Below are 19,108 nucleotides of genomic sequence, written 5' to 3'. Positions count from 1 at the left end.
TACCGACCCTTCCAGACGAACCGGGATCAAAATGGGAGTGGGATGGGGTGGGGTGTGCGGCTTATGACAGATCTAGAGTATTAGATTATTATTAAATTTACATTTACAGACGACAAGGACCTGTGTCATCAAAACCGTGATAAAACATAGACCATCTTCTTAAAATTTTTCATTGTTTTTGTAACGATTATCAACTGTGTGTTAAATCTTATTTAGTCATTTCAATTAAGGTCATACGCAACGTACATTACCTGTTGGTAGTTTTTCAAGAAATTCTTAACTTAAAATGAAGGCCCCCTAAGATGTTCTTAGGCCAAAAATCGGAATATATTACCAGGGGTTTTGAAAAGATAACATATGATGAAAATTTGGCGTTTTTCTATGCAAAATATACCAAAATCCTCAAACGTAATTTTAGCTGGTATTTCTTCCAAATTTTTTTTACAAGAGTACTACAGCAATAGATGATGAAACTCTAGAGTTTTCAGCATATGAAACCAGCCTTTTTTCTTGGATTTTTGTTAAAAATCTAATTTGCATAGTTGTTTGTAGCTGAGTTACCTCTCTTTGAAGAAAGAAATGCAATACACCCATACATACAACAGAAAGCACTGAAAGTTGTTGTACATGCATTTATGTTTTCATATTCATAAAATGATTCTGAAGAGACTGAATAATTTTTGAATTTCCTGTCACTCTTGCTTTTCCTCCTGTTTTTTCTGATAGCAGAGATCTTACCCCGTTTTCTTTGTCTCTCTGGTAAGCTAATAAAATGTGCTGGAAATGAAGACCTGTTTCAGCAATTTTGTTTACAGTAAACTTGGATAAAATCTTATTATCAATAAGATTTTGCAATGATTGCATGTTTCTCATTTTCATCATCAAAAAATTCAAATTATTTACAACAAATTCTGTAGAAAAACTATGCTTCATCATAATCTGACATGAAACTGACAAAGACAATAAAAGAGTTTGTAAGGCCAAGGCATCAGATTTGGCATCATGAGCATCATAATGAGTCACACACAGGTCCTTCAGCAAGTCCACTTGTTTATAACTCTTGCGGCCTGGGTAAAGTTCTCTAAATAGAGATAATGTGTCCACAAACCCACTTATGTGTTCTGACGCACTAATACCGATGGAACTCGACACATGCACTAGAACTCTAGAGTCAAACTTGGCATTATGAGCCACAAGCAATACTTTCCCAAATTTTCCAAGCCAGTGTATAAAATTGTTCACTGCATCTGGTGTCCTCATACACTGAACTTCATGTCCATTTTTGTACATGCAACCATTCTGTGTAGCAATACCAGACACAGCTGTGGCAGAAGCAGAAATTGGTTGAGTCAATGGCAAAACATACTGACAAAACACATCATCATTGACAGAGGCCCCGATCTGTGTTATTTCACAATCGTCACCTGCAAAACAAAATTCAATCCATGAGAATAGTAAAATAAATGACAGAAATTTCAATTTGAGTTATTTTTGTAAAACTGATAATTACCTAAACCAGTAGTTTCTAAGTCAAAATATACAAATGTGTATTGACCCTCAGTAATAGGAGTAGGTACAGGTTTGCTGAGAGGTGGAGGTATTTCCTTGATGCTGTTTGGATCAGTATTGTTGTTCATATCTGTGTCTGGTTCGTATGTTCTTCCTTCCCTCACTTCTGCTGACTCTTGTGATTTATGCTGGTCCATCTTTTTCTGTGCCCTTTTTTTCTTGTAAGTACTTGTATCTTCAGTTTCTTTAGTTCTCTTCCTTTTCAAGTCTATTTTTCTGGCTTTTGAAGAAGTAATTTCACCTGGGGATAATAGCAAGACCTCATTGACCTACAATGAAATTCAATGAAATGAAATATAATTGATTTGAAACTTTACAATTGCTTTTATGAAATAATAAATGAATATACAAGTTTTATACCTCTGTAACATAATGATGACCCAAATTTTTTTGGGCAATTGCAGCTGCAACACGGAAATCATTGCTTTCTGATCCTGAATAAAAGTTTTGTTTTGGAGTCTTGCTAGCAATGGTATTGTTAAGGCTTTCATTAGGTTGTGTACTGCCCAGGTCTACTAGTTTATCTGCCTGTGATATGTATAAGCTGAGTAGAGATGTCAAGTCACTCTTTAGATCTTGATTGTTCAGATATCTGTGATAAGGTAATTGCCAAGGTTTGTATGTTAGTGGTGAAGCTAAATATTTACACCAGGATTCACAGAAACTGTGATCACCAAAAACATGTCTTCCAATTGCCTCTAAGTTTTTCTTCATACCCGAGGGATCATTCTCATTTTGGGAAATGCAATATTTGAAACATTTTGACAGATGTTGAATTGTCTTACTATTCAATTCTTTGTAGTTTTTAGATTTTTTCAACTCGTATAGCTTATTTGTAAATTGTTTTAGAGTATGATTTCTATCACATTGCTTCTTTAGGGCCGGATTTACTTCAGCTCTAGCTCTCGCAACTGTTGTGGAATCGTTATCCATAATTATGTTTCCAACATGAATGTTGCTATCCTGAAGTTCCTTCATCATACCTGTTATGATAATATTCTAACATGAACAATAGAAAAAATCAAAATGATGTTCGCTGACTCATACAATCATGTGAGAAAATTTTGCTGTGTTTTTACATTTACATTGATCATGTTGATATTTTGTATAATACCAAGCATATCAGACTTTATACAAAAAACACTATACAATTATTTTACCTATACACATGTCTGGTTCCATTGCCTTAGAACTACCTGACCAATTCTTCCTGCAGTCATGTTCAGGGATATCTTTTTTTGTCCTCTCTGCCCTTTCACACACTCTGCAGAACTTGTTTCTTGTTGCATAGGCGATGCATTTTCCCGTCTCTTTACCTATCATTGCAGCATGTCCTACAATTGAGATGATTTTATTTGATTTTGATCATGGTCTTATGGCATAACAATAGATATATAATACTTGGGTTTTTACACATCCATTCTTCAAAGTCATTCCAATATACATATATGTTATGAAAAAATCTTTATATATATATATCTGCAAATTACTAATTTTTCAAACCTGACAAACTTGAATAAGATCGCCCTGAACCTCTTTTCTGCCATCCTCCATCGAAAGACACTGAAAAGTCATCATTGCTGCAAAATCAAAAATGAAATGAAAGAAATAATGTTTCAGATTGTAAATTGAAAAAATAAATAAAATAAAAATAAATTATTCAAGAAATAAATGCACAATATTTTGATGAATACTGCATGCATTACTGATAATTACAGTTCTCATATTTATATAGCCAGAGATATTTTATTATTTGCCTAGCAATAGTTTATTAACAAAATTATATACACCATTTCCTTTCAAATGTGTGGGTCATAACAAAGAAATATGAGGACAGAATCTATCAAACACTGGTCCTGTACAAAGATTTATTAGTATTACCCAATTGATTCCTGCTCTGCATTAGCAAACTCTTTACAACTTTTTTTGGCAACATCTTCAACTGCTCGACCAACTTGTCTTTCAGAGGTTTTCAAAGAGGTCTTTGATAGTGGTGGGATGTTCAGTACACTTAGGAGCATAGATAATTTTTTCTCGCCAATGCCTGCATGGAGCATCCCTGCAATGTAATAAAAATTCTCAAGATACCATAATAAATATAACTGTATTCTAAGATGATACTTTGATCATATGAAGATGAATGATAAAGTCAGTATTCAATAATTACAAACCTAGTGCAACTTTTGTGTTCACATCAAATGCTCGTATCCCATTATTGTCCGAGCGAGAATGGCGTTTTCCTGTGGGAACATAGTTTACTGTGGTACAGAAATTACACTTGATATGTAATAAGGAACCTAGTCCATATCTCTGTTCACCACAAATGTCTCTCAAATTCAAAGATTGTTTACATTTACAACAACCCTCTATAAGTTTATTCACAATAAATTCCAATTCAACAATTCTTCTTCCTGTGTTCCACTGTATGACATGTGATGTATCTTCGTCATCAATAAGCACTGGAACTACTTCCTCTTCACAGTCTCCGTGTATTGATAGATCGTAGGCATAGTTATGCTCCAAAATGTGGATTGGATTTGGGAAATCATCATCTGTCATAAATTTACCACAAATAACCAAGGACATAAAAGAATGAGCGACACAAAGATATCTAAATGCTTAAGAGTGTTTTCTTAAACTTCAATCAATGAAGTATTTAGCCCTTCTTTGTTGTTTACTTATACGTCTATTATACGATATTTGCAAGTACACAAATCAAGATAACTTACTTGGAATAGGCAGTGGATCGTCAGGATCAGCTTGAGAATTTGTAGAAGGGACCTCAACTGCCACATTCTTCTGCCTATTACATTTAATCGATGTTATTTTACTTTGTTTTCCTTTGGAGATAAATCGCCCTCCTTTGTCGCGAATTTTCTCCATCATAAACAAAGATATCCTAAAACTATCTCTACGTACGAAAGAGCTCTCAAGGGACGTAATCGAAAGTAAAAATCGAACCCAATTCGGGAAATATTACGGAATCATTATTGGAACTCTTTATTTCTAGGAGATAGAAAAAATAAAGTAAAAACTACGTTGCGTCTGTCCTTAACGGAAAACTCGCAGCAAAAAAAAACATCTACTAATATACTGAGCGGCAATTTTTGGTAACATGTGTTTATAAAGCAATTTAATTATCTTTGTACATAAAAAAAGAAGAAAAACAGGTTATTTTGATGCTGAATAAAAACCAAGGTGCGATGTTAAATGTTTCATGAAACTTAAAAAAAATTGATTCTGAATCAAATGTATAGGAACGATGAAATGTTTCAGAATCAGGTCCATCTGCCTACATCACAGATCCAACAACTTAATCAAAGGACTAGATAAAACTAAGATTGACAAAGGTACACTAATCATGGCGGTGTCAATGTGAAATAGCCTTCATTACACATAAAAGCATACTCAGATAAAGAGAAAAACTTAAGGTAAATCATAAATAAACCGACTTTAAAGTTATGCAATCGTTGTTTCGAGAGGCAATTATTCTTGACACAGTGTTCGTATAACATCTGTCGTGAGCAGCTTTCAGACCACGCCTTGCAGCTGCGTGCACTTCGGCAACGTCTTGTGTGACTGAGCCACTTATTCTAGAAGGCCTTGTACCGAAGGTCTGGCTTGCTTCCCACATCACTAAATGAAGTTTATTTATTTTTTAAAGAGAGAGATTTTTCTTGTTGAAGGCAGACTTGTAACACAAGGATGGATAGTCCCCGGTATCAAAATAATCCAACTTAATTAATAACAATAAATGCATGTTTTTCTAAAGTAATGCTATAAATTACTTGCTATAAATTATATATATATATATATATATATATATTATTACGCATGTAACATAGATAGATATAGATAGATACATATGTACATAAAGGGGGGTTTTCATTCTAACGATGTATATCAACCAGCACTAAACAGTAACTCATGAATTAGCATTTTTATTATAAAGTTCTAAAGATAACTAGGATTAAAAATCTCTTTTATGCCCCTGGATCGAAAGATCCCGGGGGTATATTGTTTTTGTCCTGTCTGTCTGTTTGTCTGTTTATCTGTTTGTCCGTTTGTCTGTCTGTCTGTTGTCAACTTTAACCTTGCCCATAACTTTTGATTGGTTGGAGCTATGACTTTCATATTTCACATGTGTATTCCTTGTGACAAGACCTTTCTTTGGGTACCATCATATTTGACCTTATGACCTTGACCTTGGAGTTTGACCCACTTTTGCAAAATTTTATGAGACTTTAACCTTGGCCATAACTTCTGAACAGTTAGTGCTTAGGGTTTCAAACTTCACATGTGTATTCCTTGTGACAAGACCTTCCTCTGCATATCAACCACTTTGACCCTTTGACCTTGACCTAGGAGTTTGACCTACTTTTGAAAAACTTTAACCTTGGCCATAACTTTTGAACAGTTAGTGCTTAGGGTTTCAAACTTCACATGTGTATTCCTTGTGAAAAGACCTTCCTCTGCATATCAACCACTTTGACCCTTTGACCTTGACCTAGGAGTTTGACCTACTTTTGAAAAACTTTAACCTTGGCCATAACTTTTGAACAGTTAGTGCTTAGGGTTTCAAACTTCACATGTGTATTCCTTGTGACAAGACCTTCCTCTGCATATCAACCACTTTGACCCTTTGACCTTGACCTAGGAGTTTGACCTACTTTTGAAAAACTTTAACCTTGGCCATAACTTTTGAACAGTTAGTGCTTAGGGTTTCAAACTTCACATGTGTATTCCTTGTGACAAGACCTTCCTTTGGATACCAACCACTTTGACCCTTTGACCTTGACCTAGGAGTTTGACCTACTTTTGAAAAACTTTAACCTTGGCCATAACTTTTGAATGGTTGGAGCTAGGGCTTTCATACTTCACATATGTAATCCTTGTGACAAGATCTTCCTTTGGATACCAACCACTTTGACCTTGACCTTGAAGTTTGACTTTTATTTAAAAAACTTTAACCTTCGCCATAACTTTTGAACAGTTGTATCTAGGTCTTTCAAATTTCACAGGTGTATTCCTTGAGACAAGACCTTTCTTTGGGTATCAACATTTTTTATCTTTTGGCCTGGATTTTGACTTGCATTTGAAGAAACTTTAACCTTCGCCATTAGCTGCCATATGGGGGCATCAGTGTTTCACAAACACATCTTGTTTACTATTGTGTTTGCCATATTTTTCACCCCTTGGAGCTAATGGTAAAATTTTAAAATTTGCTTTTTCAGAATCAGGGAAACACCTGACGTTTAGGAGGAACAAAACTTTTTTTTTTTTTAGTTTTCACGGGGCCATGTAACACATTCACTCCAATTAGACCCTGACGATTCTTATGACTTTTCCATATGAACTATATACGGCTTCTGTTTATTTGAATTTTCTCAAGTTCATAACATTAGACAGATACAATAAAACCCTTCAGTTAGTATAACAAGCACCTGATAAAACGATAAATATTCCAGGTCAGACTAAGACACTTCCTGGAGCAAATCTTGAGCATGAAAAGCTGATAAATTATGTTGTAAATGAAGCTTGAAAAAATATTCCTTGAAAGAAAGAAGAGATAATGTGTATAATAGGCTAATTTGTGATTTTGTGAGAAACGTGTTATCTTATTGTGATCGAAGCGATCTAGAACTATAATTTTATGATGAACCATTCCATTCGTGCTGAAGGAACATGGCGAGAAGACAGTATCATGAATGTAAGCTAATCCAAAGATGAAGACAGAAATCTTGCACACCAATTGTTCATTACCTCAGCAATAATGGGTTTTCCTTATATGTTTGTAAATTCTTATGTATGTTATTTTCCAACATACAGTATGACTGGGTGGTAAAGTATGACGCTTTGGTTTAAATAAAAAAAAATATGTAGTCAACATTTTTAAGCTATTTATAAACCAAGTAAGTTTTTTACCGAAATCTATTTAAAAAAAAAAGATTCACGTGTTTCAGATTCATGACGTTACAATGAATTGGAGGACTATTTATTATTGTTCTGTCAGTTTAATACGTACAGCACGAAGACACGGTAGATAGATGTAGAAACGACTTCAGACATACCTAACCTAAACTCGACACTTCTCACTGTTCTTAGGCGAAGATGAATAAAAAAAAAATCCTCCTCTTTATCAACAAAATGAAAACCGACAACGTACAACAATTCTACAATCAAAGAGTTGAGCACTTGATAAAAACTAGCTTCAGAAACATCAGAATATGCAATTTCCTTGCTGCTTCATGAGAGGTTTTTGAACATTTAGCAAGTGCAAAGTTGGAAAAAAAAAATCGGGCGAAAATTTTGCTGTATCGTAGATACAAATGTTGAAATGAATAAGAAATGAAAATTTCCACAGCAGAATTCTGTGTATCTTTTAATAACATATGTGTGTGAAATATGCTGGCAATTATACAGCTTGAAGAAAACCCTTCCTTTATGTAAATTAGTTTAGAACAGGTTTATCATACATATACAGAATACTTAAAGATGTAAACAGACATTGTGAGCTAACAGTCAATTAAATAGGATCGATCAACTTTTCATGGTGAAGAAATTTTTTTTAAGCAAATGCCTCATGCATAAAACCACGGGAAGACACATCTCTCTTTGCAGAAAGAATGACATTCTAGATCGTTTGCTTACAAACCTTTTAACATAGTCCTCAAAACCATATACCTATATATACCTATATATATATATATATATATATACATATATATATATATATATATATATATATATATATATATATATATATATAATATTTTAGTGGAGTGTGTGTAAATATATACAGATTCTGCAATTAACCAAATTTGGTTTCAGTTACATTTTTTTACCCGCTTGAACACTTCTTTGTTGATTAGAAATTATTTACAGATAGGCCCCATTATCTTAAGGTACCTCTTCTAATCTAAATCAGCACAATAACAAATGCTGTCAAGATACACATGTATATGACATGCTTCTTTTCAGTAATAACCATTGACTTTTTCTTTGTCACTGTTTATACTTATTTTGAGGTCAGTGTACCGGTATATTTGACCAAAGGACGGCTAACATGTTGATTTGGTACGATTTGATTTAGTGAATAAATATGTATTGAGGTGTGTAAGTATTTCATTCTAGCGTATGTAATAATAGAATTATATTGCTAATGTCAATAATACTTATGTAGACTTTCGACATTTTTATGGTCTGTCCAGCGCCATTGGCGTAAGAGATGTAACAATATAACAAAAGACATCATGCCCACTGGTGCATTGAGCTTGGTCAAATTGGCCTTTCTATTGCGTGTTAATTGTTTGCCAGATTAACTCTCTCACCTGTTGACTGTAACCCACCTGGGGTTTTACCTGTATGAATGTTCTTACCTTTCCCACACTTCTGGGTCTCGTCGCACTGACATTTTGGACCAGCATCCACACTGATACACAGACAGTCCCCACAAGGATTTCTCTGCTCACACGCCTCAGTGAACCTCCCGTCCAAGGACACGCCTCTGATTAAGCTTCCACGGACGGGCTCACATGAACAATTTCCATAGATAACATTTCGTATCTCCACAGCTAAATGAGGGTCAAACATTACCGACGGCAAGGCCAAAGTTTCCAAATGTTTCATGTAGGAGTCTGGTAGTCCCCCAAAGTAAACGTCACTGTTGTTAGCTAAATTTCCAAAGTAAAAATCCGATCCATATGAGACATTCTTTGACGATTCCTGGTCCACAGAAAATGTGGTTTCCATCCGGTTTCTTTGAATTGTTACCCGATGCCACTTGTTGTCGTTAAGGTTTTGTCCGACCTGAAATTCCACACTTCCATCATGACCATCCACGATATTGATCCTCAACTGAGCTATACCTCCCTGAAGGGAAAGTTCAAAAAAATCATACGAACCCCCATCATCAGTGTACATTAACAGCCCCGTTGCCTGTGTTGTCTTGAACTCAAAACTCAAAGAAGCGTTGATACAGGCATTCCACTTTGGGTACTGGGCAAAAGATTCTTTGTCCTTAGGGGCACGGATATAAATCCCCCTCACACAATTCACAACAACACATATACAAAGTATGCCAATAGAGAGGCCAGACATGGCTCCCATGCCGGTAACTTTCTGAATGATTCCTTTTTCCACCTTACACTAGTACTTGACAGTTCATAGCATTATCCTGGTGTCTATGCACTCGGCTGCATTATATGCAATTCTTTCCCCACATTTTGGTGGGCGATTAATACACTGCACTGTGCGCTAACAGGTAAATGTTGATCCAAATCTGAGGTTTCTTCGTACTACACACCAGACCGGCTTTTGTCGTCAGCCCTGTGTCGATCAACTGTGTCAAAATAAGGAAGGTTTAATTTGAATAAACGTACACATACAGGTAAAATTATTCCCCGTAACCTCAAAGCTGGGCGCCTAGGTTAATACACTTTATCATTTTAAACCAATATTGAAAAAGTGAATTTTCTCAAGTTGTTTCGCTTAAAATTTTTTGTTTATTCAAAATTTAGAACTAGTGAGTAAAGACAATGAGTGAGATTAAATGCAACGTAATTTGAAATCTCAACATGAATGCTTTTGTCGGTAAGATTTAGACGTAGGCGAGTAGTATCGACAGAATTAAAATGAATTACTTAATGTTCCACAGTTTGTAAGAAATATTTGTGAATGAAGATTAAAACCGTCGCTTTGCGTGTAATAGCATGGGGTTAAGCTGGAATACGTAACAACTTGAATGAATCATATATTATGTACGATGTTTTATTTTATTTTATTTTTTTTTTTGTCAATGTCTACTACAATAAATGGGTTAGAAATAGCAAAACTTACATGGTCTGTAAATGTTCGGAATTCTTCAGTTGCTGGGTGGTTATTCTATATATCACGTCCAGCTGCAAGAACAAAATGGTACAATATAGATCCACTATACTCAGTACTAATTCCTACTAATTAAGCGCACGTGGGCGCACGATAGACCGTAAGTGATCGTCGAAATCTTTTTACGATCCCTTACTTTCATTTGCCAACGTTAGAGCACATTCAGATCTAGAATTTTGAAGACTGAATGTTATGCCTTTAGATCTATTTTTGTTTACTATTTAATTTCATCAGAAATATATGTGTTTCGAGGGTAAATTACACTGTTTTGCTGTCGAGCGTAGACTAGGCCAAGCTAAGTCAATCTGCGTTTATACAAGAATGGTAATGGCTGAGACATCCAAATGAACGAAATAAGATCAGGGTAGAGAATTAGCATCAGACGTCTGGAAGCTATTTCTTACAGGAGAGAATACATCTAAGATGTTTTACATAGGAATAATTGAAAGAAAAATTAACAACATTACCTTATCTACATAAATATCTAAGATATATACAGCGCACACCGAGCAAATCTTTTGGCTGATCCTCTTACCTCAAGCGCATATTGTTCGAATATTAATTAAGTTACACGCAGAGAAAGGCGAACTCCAGCTCCCAACTGTCTACAAACAATAAATTTTTAACTTCGAAGAATGTCTGTGTTTTTATAAGTATGTGTGCAAATGAATTTAGGATGTAATTGAAATAGAATGAACTTGACGACTCGAGTTGACGAGGTGATGGAATTTCCTGCTGCAGTTGCCAAAGTTCTTATCGCTGTGTTTCGTAAGCACACGAATTCATGTTGTTCAAGTTATGGCTGTGAAAGTGGTAAAGATGTGAAATTTTGCGGAATGTGAAATTCAAGTACTTGTTTTGCGTTATTCAAGTGCAAGTCTCGTCATTTTAATGACCGATGACCACAGTACAAAGGGCTACTTGAAGTTCTATTCATAACATGCATATCTCATTCCACCTTATAATTCTCAAATTGCTGTACAATTTAATAAATAATGTATTATGCAAATAATCACTTTAAAAATACTTGTGTGATATATGAATTTTATTTAAATTTTTTCTAATCCAAGTGCTTCTTTAAAGTAGAAAACTGCATTTATTTATTTTTTGTCAGTTTTTAAATACTAGTATATATAGCAAAATCAATTTACATTTTTTTCCTCTCTCTTAGCTGTACATACCTGAGGGCATTTTTGTTTGTTCAAGTTTTTTTGTGTTGACAAAGATGATTCATTAAGATACTTACACATCCTTACTAATCCCCTTTGATTTACTTTATAATAGACTGGAACAGCAAATACAGAACAGATGTTTCGCAGTCTTCAGTAAATCATCACTCCAACACTGTACTTATTATCTGATCACTTTGAAGTCAGATCATTACTGAAAGGATTCAAAAAGTGGTTGTAATGTTTTAGGAATAAATTGAACCTGAATCTTTAATAAATATATCATAACTTGATGTGTCCAACGAATAAAAAATCAGGATACTTTTTATAATAGATGAGAACTGCAAATCACTATAATAATAAAACGGTTTTACAAGCTGGTGACGATTGGGGAGGATCAATGTCCCCCTGTCTCCGACCCTCCCACAGCCCTCATTTCCCTCCTAATTAAACCCTCCCTTACAAATCCTTTTTCCAATTTTCCTTTCAAAAGGAAATCAAATGTACTGACTAAAAATTGTTAAAACAATCGTGACCGGTCATGATACACTAGTGGTAAGCCAAAATAATTCGTTTCTATAATAATTTTTTCAACCAATAGTATTATATAAACGTATGGCTTTTTTTAATTGAGGGTTACATTCCTGCTCGGTTGACAATGGTTTTCAAGGGGTGAAATTTTTCAAAGTTACCCTCAACTACATGCAGTATTTATTATACATCTATTGACTGGGTTCTCGGACAAATGCATTTAGTTGGACCCAAGAACCAAACTGTTTGCCTGAGGCCTAACGACCTCAGGCAAACAGTTTGGTTCTTGGGTCCAACTAAATGCATTTTGCCCGAGAACACAGTCAATGAATGTTTTGCTGTACCTTTTACCTTTTATTTTGACACATCCTGCGCTGGATTCCATGTTTGCGATAATTGATCAGATACAACTGATCCCACCTGCCGTGTGACGTTAAAAACGTCATAGCAGTCCAATATCTTATCGACAGGTCCAAAATCTCGCTAAGCGGTCCAAAGCGATTTTTTATTTTGAACCGCTCAGAAAAAAAAAAAAAAAACATTGGAAATGTTAGGCTTTTTTAAAAGAATTGTTAAAGGTATAACAATATACAATTACAAATAAAGATGAAGCTTGCGCATAGATTCCGAGCCGTCAATATTTCTATGGAATATTTATAACCCGTCGTTAAGGCAACTTTAACTGTTGCTACATGTAAGTATCGCACTGGAGAAATCCTATTTTTAATCGCTTGTCCATGCTTGAATTGGTCACTATTGATTTAAACCTATTACTATGTGGTGATGAAAATTTGCCTTTACAGATAAATAATAAGTATTTTTGCTGCTGTTCATAAATTTATTGACGAAACATGTAGATTTTCTTAGTTGATATGTTAAATTTTATTTGTATCATTCACAAGATGAAACACTTCCTTTAAGTTTGGCTTAATGGTGTCTTATAGGTCCTTAATGATGGTTTAATGGTTGTCTTTAAGTCACCATTAAGCACCTTTAAGCTACATTTAAGTAATAAATACACCACCATTAAGTAACCATTAAGCCATATCAAAGTCCTTAATGGATGCTTAAAGGTAGCTTAATGGTGGCTTAATGGTGGCTAATAGGTGCTTAATGGTAGCTTCTAGACAATCATTAAGTCACCATTAAGCCACCATTAAGCCAGACTTATAGGTGCTTAATGTCCAAACTCCATTAAGCTACCATTAAACCACCTTTAAGCCACCATTAAGTCACCATTACGCAGTCGATAAAACTGCTTTTACGGGTTAAATATTATTTTTATAATGATTTCTTCACAAAAATTATAAATGTCGAGTTTATACATTTGTTAATTCAGCGAAAATAATGTAAAAGAAAGAAAATTAAAAAAAAAAAATGAAAAAAAAAAGCATTCTCAACAGGGTTCGATCCCACGACCTTCAGATTGGAGGGCGAACGCTATAACTACTGAGTTATCGAGGCTGTTGAAATTGGTGTGAAATATAATACCTTTATTTTTAACAAAACTTGTTTGGAATGGTTACAGGTACCGTACATGTATTTTTTTTTCTGATGTTTATATTTATTAATCAATAATACGAATAATTATTTTTATATATATGTATATATTTTTAAAAAGAAATTTTGATAAAGTTTTCTATTGCGTTAATATTTCTTAACCGTGGACCGGAGTTCGGTGTGATGTTGTGAAACAACTTTTTGATTTTTAAGTAACTGAATTCCTCGTTCTGTTATTCGCCGATTTATAAACATGAAAAGATTGAAATTCCACAGATATAACAAAATTTTGTTATTAAAAAGGAATATATAATCGAAAGAGAACGATTGGGGAAAAAAAAAAACAGATATAGTTCTTATAAATATGCTGCAGATATTTACGATTTTTGACAATCTTTGCGTAACAATTTAGTTGTAAGATATTTTTGTAACATATCTTCAGTTTTATTTCTTTTTATATCATTATGGGTATCAAAATAATTGTCTTTTTGTGTACAATCATAATTTCTAATTTGTTAAATGCTTGCGTAAATTTGAAGTTTTCTAAAAAAATAAATCATCAAAATCTATCACTGTACGTTCCCGTGTATAGTTTCCTGTTAATTGACCGGGGACTGGTGGGGACACCTAATTAAGGTCTATTGTCTAACTAGTCGATATACTGTACACTGATTATTTTACCCAGTTTTCTCAATGTGTATAAATCTGGTCGGATACCCTGTTTAATCTGATCGGCTGCTCTTCTGAAAATTGACTTTGAAATAACAATCATTGAAGACCGACTATATTTTGATCAATTCTTACTTCTGGATTATTTTAAATAAATTCTTACTTCTGCATTATCTTAAATAAATTCTTACTTCTGCATTTTTTTAAAGAAAGGAAGAAATAATGGCACTTAACCATGAATTAATTCAAATTATTCATGAATTAATTCAAAGATTAGCAATATAATCTATACCTATATATTTTTTTTATATCTTAAACTTTTCTCTATTCAAAGAAAAATTAAAAGACAAAGATATTCCAGAGGAAAATGACTCTAATTACATTTCCTATGAATTCGGCAGTGGAACGTGGCTCTCCAAACACGACAGAAAAATATGTTGTTGTTTTTTTATAAATTAATATATATTATGTATTTATGGATAAAAATAATTTTAAAACAAGTATTCAAACAAACTGATTTTAGGGAGCGAAAATTTTAAGGCATTTGATGAAGTTGTTCTCAGTTCCAGAGTTTATACGCATTGACAAAGATGTTGGAAATAGCGAGAAAAAAATTATGAATTGAATAAGTATTTGCGGAAATGATACTGAAACAACCTCAAACTTAACAAGTTAGTTTAAAGACTTGATACTGGATGCGTTAAGGTGGTTTAATTAAGTTTGGACATTAAGTCACCATTAAGCTGCAGCTTAAAGGTGGCTAAATGGTAGCTTAATGAAGTTTGGACATTAAGCACATAGAAGCTGCAGCTTAATGGTGGCTTAATGGTGGCTTAAAGGAATTAACTTCTATAAGCCACCATTAAGCTACCATTAAGCCACCATTAAGCGATTGCTTAAAGATGGTCTATCGTCCTGTGATTTGTATCATTTTTCGTTAATTTGCATGACATATTGTATTATAAAAGGAGAAGAACTAGTAAGTTATTTTAGAACTTGTTTCCAATCCTTTTGATTTAACCAATAAAATATGTTCAAAACAAAACTGGAGAGCACGGTTTCATCATTCAGAGGGTAAAAGTGTTTTTTGTTTTTTGTTTTGTTTCTCGACGAACCAAATTTTAGTAATTTACATGAAAGTATAATACAACAATTATGAATATACTATTATTATATCATGGGTTAAAAATTTGTTACAGACACAAATGCATGTGTGGTAGGTCGTTCGCTTTATGATCGAGAGGCCTTGGTTCCATTCTCGTTCGCCGCGCCGAGTTAAACCTAAGAAACATAGGTGGTGAAGCACCCGGCATTAAGGAGGCTGGGGGGTCAACAAATTAACCACAAATTAACTACCAGATTTAACTTATTTTTTTTAGATATGATATCTTAAGCTGTCAACTATCATTTGGCAAAGAAAAATTTCAAAAATTTTAGTTTTAAAATTTGATCATTTTCTATATCTTCATATGGAGCTCTTCTTCTAAAGGAGATCAATATATAGTCTAAAAATGGCCACAACCCCCCAGCCTCTTTAAGGAGGTTCGATCCTGAGCTTTTGAGCAGATCTTGGCCTGGACCTTTATTTCTAAAATTCTGCATCATTTCTGAGTTCTAACATTAAATCTGGATTCTAAAATGCAAATTAAACTATATCCAATAAAAAAAAAAAACGCGATTAAATTCCATTCAAATAGGATTAAGTCAGGAACTATATTTTGTGGCGGAAGGTTTTTTAGAAGAAAATGATCAATTTTTTCCTTTTGAAATATATACAGTACTGTTAAGTTTAGATTCCTATTTTTCCATGCTGGTTGCAAACAGAGCTGTTTTTTTTTTTTTATTTGCAGTAAAATTTTTTATGCTGGTTCTGAAATATCTATCAAATTATTTCTTTTGAATTCTTTCATTATTGTGACAAATATAGTATATATATTCTGAAAGTCCAGGAAAAAATTGAGCCAATTTTAACACAAAATTAATACTTTTTTAGTAATATTTAAAAATTTGCATCATAGACCCCCACTTTTGTTTTTCTTTTCTTAATATAGAAAATAACTTTGATCAATCTGCTTAAATTCAGCAAAAGTTTAAGACTTTAAAATAATTTTCTTGCTTGCTAAATTTTTAATGCCAGAAAAATCACATTTTGTGAGTGCAGAAAGGTCAAATAATTGATTATGCGAAGCATTTTAAAAAGTTTTCTTAGTCACAATTTTAATGCATGTGTCTTTTTTTTAATAGACTAATAGTTCATTTTGCCCCATGATTTATTTGGATAAAAACATTGGAGAAAAAACGTCGAAGATGTGATTTTTGATTAAGACACAAATTTCAGTGCAAAAAGGTCATATTAAATGTACTGTAGCGCCAAAAGAAGCATATTGACCCCCATTTTTTGTTTTGATTTTTAATTAAGCTATGTGTGTAGAAACTAAAAATATACTTGACAAAAAAAGTTTAAGACTTAAATATCAGGATCCAACCTCGTTAAAAGTGAAAGTCGTGGGTCTTTCGGATGAGACTTTGAAAACTGAGGTCCCGTGTCACGATAGGCGTTGGCACGATAAAGAACCCTCACTGCTCAATGGCCCCGAGTGCCGAGTATAGTTCTACTTTGAAGCCCTTCGCCGGCATACGGTGACGTCTCTATATGATCGAATAGAACGTTATATACAACATACAATCAATAAGTTAATAATTACAATTCAGGTCTAAGAGAAATATAATTTTTTTCCTAGGGCCGATTATACTTACTTTAGTTTAAAGTCTATTTTTAAGATGGCAGCGTAAAAGTAGCGAGATATAACCCGTAGATACGTATGTAAATTCCAAACCATGTTTTTCAATCCTGACTAGATAGATCAAGCGAAACAACTCGTGCAAGTAAAAATGAAAATAAATAAATAAATAGTGCTGCATCGTAGACTACGGAAGCGTATTAGTACGGAAGCGTATTAGTGCCATTTTGACACTTTTTTTTTTTAATTTCTACACTTAAATCTGTAAAATTTACACTTTAATGTGTAAAATTTACACTTTAATCTGTAAAATTTACACTTTAATCTGTAAAATTTACACATTAAAGTGTAAAATTTACACATTAAAGTGTAAAATTTACACATTAAAGTGTAAATTTTACAGATTTAAGTGTAAAATTTACAGATAAAAGTTTGGAAAATGAAAAATAAAAGTGTCCAAGTGGCACTAATACGCTTCGGTATATTAGTGCCATTTGGACACTTTATTTTCTTTTTAATTTCCACACTTTAATCTGTAAAATTTACACTTTAATGTGTAAAATTTACACTCAATGTGTAAATTTTACACTTTAATGTGTAAGTTTTACACTTTAATCTTAAAAATTTACACTTTAATCTATAAAATTTACACTTTAATCTGTAAAATTTACACTTTAATCTGTAAATTTTACACTTTTATCAATTGATTTTACTTTTTATACTTTATTTGATATTTCACAGAAGCATGGAGCCATTACTGCGGAAACGAGGCGTTGACGAAGACACTTTAAGAGCTCTTAGGAATCAAAAGGTAAGCTATTTGACTTTGTTAATAACAATGTGATGAAATATACTTGAACGGTAGTTAAAATAAGGTGAGTTAAGTAAAAAGTTCTAATGTAAAAAATTATCTGCATTTGATATGTTTGTTAGATGTACAATATGTTTGTTAGAAGTACAATATACCGGTAACTGCACTATATGGACTTGTATATTTTTACGCTCGCAACATAAGTTGTGTACTCACAATTCTTGTTAATCTAAAAAAAATACGTGCAATAAAACTGCTACACGTAGTATTAAACTAATTAACATTAATAGATTTTATAAAAGCTACTTTTGTCCCTAAAATTTAATTCATAAGGAATCATCATGCATTTTCTACCCAAACAATAGAGAGAAAGTCAGTGCATAGTCCAAGAAATGTAAAATTCAAAATTTTAAACATGAAACTTGTTTTATTAGCTTTTTAGTAAAATTATGAGATCTTTTAATACATCATAGGCGTCGGAAGCAAATTGAAAGGGGGGGGGCTAAACCAACAAAAAAAGGTAAGCCCCAATTTTCAATGCTTATATTATGTCTATCTTTGCAAAAAGGGGGCTATGCCCCCCCCCCCCCCAACCCCCCTCCCGGTTCCGACGCCTATGTACATTCTGTTTCCTAGTTAGTGGTATAGGCTTAACATGTACATGATCTTGATTTTTTTTTCTCTTTGCCGAGGCCATTGTACCATTTGACAACGTAGATTTCCCCTATTTCCTTTAATGTTGAGTATATCCTTAGATAATAGCTTTAAGTTTTAGAAATACATGTATGAGGTATTTTGGTAATACATGTATGATGAAAATTTTATCACCAAATTATCAAGAAATGAAAAAAACCAGAGACATATTTGGAATCTATTATGATGTAGACACCGAGACACTGACGACAGTTTACATTGTTAGGACAACGCTCTCGATGACGGACGTGTGCTTATCGAAATGTTTGTTGCGTGTATTCATTGATATTTTCAAACAGATTTGCAAATTTATCGTGAGTAAAGTTTATTGAAGAATAATTTACTGAATACAATTCAGATTTTATTATGAAAATGAAACTAAAGGTATATACACGAAAAATAACGATAAACGATTTGAAACCGTACAGGCTGACATAAAGCTTATAACACGTGTTTTTTTTTTATTCTCTAGGTAAAATCGCCAAAGAACTGGATTAAATACATGTTTACATTTTAAATTAAACGATTATTATTCAACT

At 33.3% G+C, this 19,108-nt stretch overlaps 3 protein-coding genes and 1 long non-coding RNA gene across 7 annotated transcripts in view; 1 reads left to right on the top strand and 3 right to left on the bottom strand.

The window, feature by feature from the left end:
- The window catches only part of LOC133197243 (uncharacterized), a 42,787-nt gene extending 33,109 nt beyond the window's left edge, over positions 1-9,678 (bottom strand). For all 4 annotated transcript variants that reach the window (XM_061333178.1, XM_061333180.1, XM_061333181.1 and 1 more), the window contains exon 1: positions 8,949-9,678. In XM_061333178.1, the coding sequence (XP_061189162.1) occupies positions 8,949-9,678 (730 nt within the window). The remainder of the gene's footprint in view (positions 1-8,948) is intronic.
- LOC133196309 (uncharacterized) lies at positions 634-3,189 on the bottom strand. The gene is made up of 5 exons (XM_061332218.1): positions 3,073-3,189; positions 2,730-2,903; positions 1,930-2,552; positions 1,511-1,838; positions 634-1,424 (listed from the first exon to the last, which is right to left on the bottom strand). The coding sequence occupies exons 2-5, from the start codon at positions 2,890-2,892 to the stop codon at positions 634-636; spliced, it is 1,905 nt and encodes a 634-aa protein (XP_061188202.1). The 5' UTR covers positions 2,893-2,903; positions 3,073-3,189.
- LOC133196044 (uncharacterized) lies at positions 3,059-4,452 on the bottom strand. The gene is made up of 4 exons (XM_061331995.1): positions 4,299-4,452; positions 3,741-4,121; positions 3,451-3,628; positions 3,059-3,149 (listed from the first exon to the last, which is right to left on the bottom strand). The coding sequence occupies exons 1-4, from the start codon at positions 4,450-4,452 to the stop codon at positions 3,059-3,061; spliced, it is 804 nt and encodes a 267-aa protein (XP_061187979.1).
- Positions 9,679-9,881: 203 nt separating the features above from the next.
- On the top strand, positions 9,882-19,108 carry LOC133197245 (uncharacterized). The gene is made up of 3 exons (XR_009722419.1): positions 9,882-9,958; positions 17,807-17,876; positions 19,042-19,108. It is a non-coding gene; the product is annotated as an uncharacterized LOC133197245 (long non-coding RNA).

The sequence above is a fragment of the Saccostrea echinata genome, unplaced genomic scaffold, assembly GCF_033153115.1.
Source record: "Saccostrea echinata isolate AGI-Se365-2 ecotype Australia unplaced genomic scaffold, CSIRO_AGI_Sech_v1 ptg000030l, whole genome shotgun sequence".
In the NCBI taxonomy this organism is placed as follows: Eukaryota; Metazoa; Mollusca; class Bivalvia; order Ostreida; family Ostreidae; genus Saccostrea; species Saccostrea echinata.
Note: the sequence above shows the minus strand (reverse complement) of the source record. Positions and strands in the feature narration are given on the sequence as shown.